The following is a 1,378-nucleotide window of genomic DNA, read 5'->3' on the forward strand; positions in this document are numbered from 1 at the left end:
ATTATAACTACTACATAAATAACATATCATAGCAACATGCAACACCCCTTCGCCATCCATAATAACAGAGACTGCAACTAACACGTTCCCTGGCGAGCTGATAATTATATTACGGGAGCAAACCGTTCCTTCCCTTTCTCCAATTACACAAACCAGGAGTTGGGACCTGTTACCCGGGTTATTAGGGCCTCCCCACCAACCCTGTACTTTTCGTTCATTGAGGGAGGTCCCTGTCTAAATGTTTTGTTGCTTCGAGTTTCAAAGTCCTGTGTTTCCCCTCTCTGGACTGTTTAAACCATTCTTGTCCTTTAGAACTGAATATATAAAGGCAAAATCTGGTTCCTTTTTTATTTGGAGTTTCGAGAATAAGTTTTAAGATTTTTTTTCACATCTAGATACACAGCGTAAAGTTAATTTAGATTAACGTAAGTACAGTGCTATGGTGAGTGTGTTTTCAAATGTGTTAGTATCATGTATTTCTTAAGCATATGTTAGTCTGTCATCCCCAAATAAAACCTTAATCTCACTTGTTGCCCTGAAATAGGTAGAGGTGAACGCAGACTGTGGTCGCTGAGACTGAGACGCACCAGAGACTGAAATGCCCCTACTTTCGTCGGCTATGGTAGAGACGTTGCCAGCTACTCTATTAATCAATACCCATTTTTAGAAATGAATTAATCTTACTTGGGATGAGAGGCATTTTATTTACATGACTTGCCACTTCGCCTTTAATGTAATTATTCTCATAGGAAAAAAGTATTACGATCTGCCATTACTCTCTGTAGATGACCTCTCTCCTTGATAATGAGACATAGCCTGGCAATAGCCTCAGCAAGAGCAATGCTATGCAATCAGGAATAGATATCGCTGATACATCATCAGAAACAGAGAGCGCTGCTATGGGAGGAGAAACAGAGATCACTCCTCTGCAAACACAAATAGAGCACTCTTAAACAATCACAAATAGAGATCGCTCCTATGCAATCACTCCTATTCATTCGCAAATGGAGAGCGCCGCTGTGCAGTTAGAAATAGCCACCAAGTTCTTTCGTAGCAGACTTGCCCATGGTCCCAGGATGCCCAAGAAACACACGCGTTGGGAAGTCCACAGGGATTAGGCGTGATATTGGAGTCATGCGGGTGGGCGTGAGTAAGCATAATACAATACGTCTGTGAGCACTGTATTTTGATAACAGAGACATATAGCAAGAGATGATAGAGATTACAATGATACAACCCTAGGAGATGATAATTATCCACCGAAATAACGACGAGACGATAGCTATGACAATTCACAGACAAGCATACACAGCGAAGGACTAACAAGTAGATGAAATACTCTACCACTACACTTACTACCCAAGGTCGTACAGCTTCC

The 1,378-nt window shown here is 41.4% G+C and overlaps 1 protein-coding gene across 1 annotated transcript in view; it reads right to left on the reverse strand.

Moving 5' to 3' along the window:
- Window positions 1-624, reverse strand: part of LOC119593073 — a 17,727-nt gene extending 17,103 nt beyond the window's left edge. The window contains exon 1 of the mRNA XM_037941992.1: window positions 528-624. Within this exon, the coding sequence (XP_037797920.1) occupies window position 528 (1 nt within the window). The 5' untranslated portion in view covers window positions 529-624. The remainder of the gene's footprint in view (window positions 1-527) is intronic.
- Between the last annotated feature and the right edge of the window lie 754 nt (window positions 625-1,378).

This window comes from Penaeus monodon, chromosome 31 (genome assembly GCF_015228065.2).
Source record: "Penaeus monodon isolate SGIC_2016 chromosome 31, NSTDA_Pmon_1, whole genome shotgun sequence".
Classification (NCBI taxonomy): domain Eukaryota; kingdom Metazoa; phylum Arthropoda; class Malacostraca; order Decapoda; family Penaeidae; genus Penaeus; species Penaeus monodon.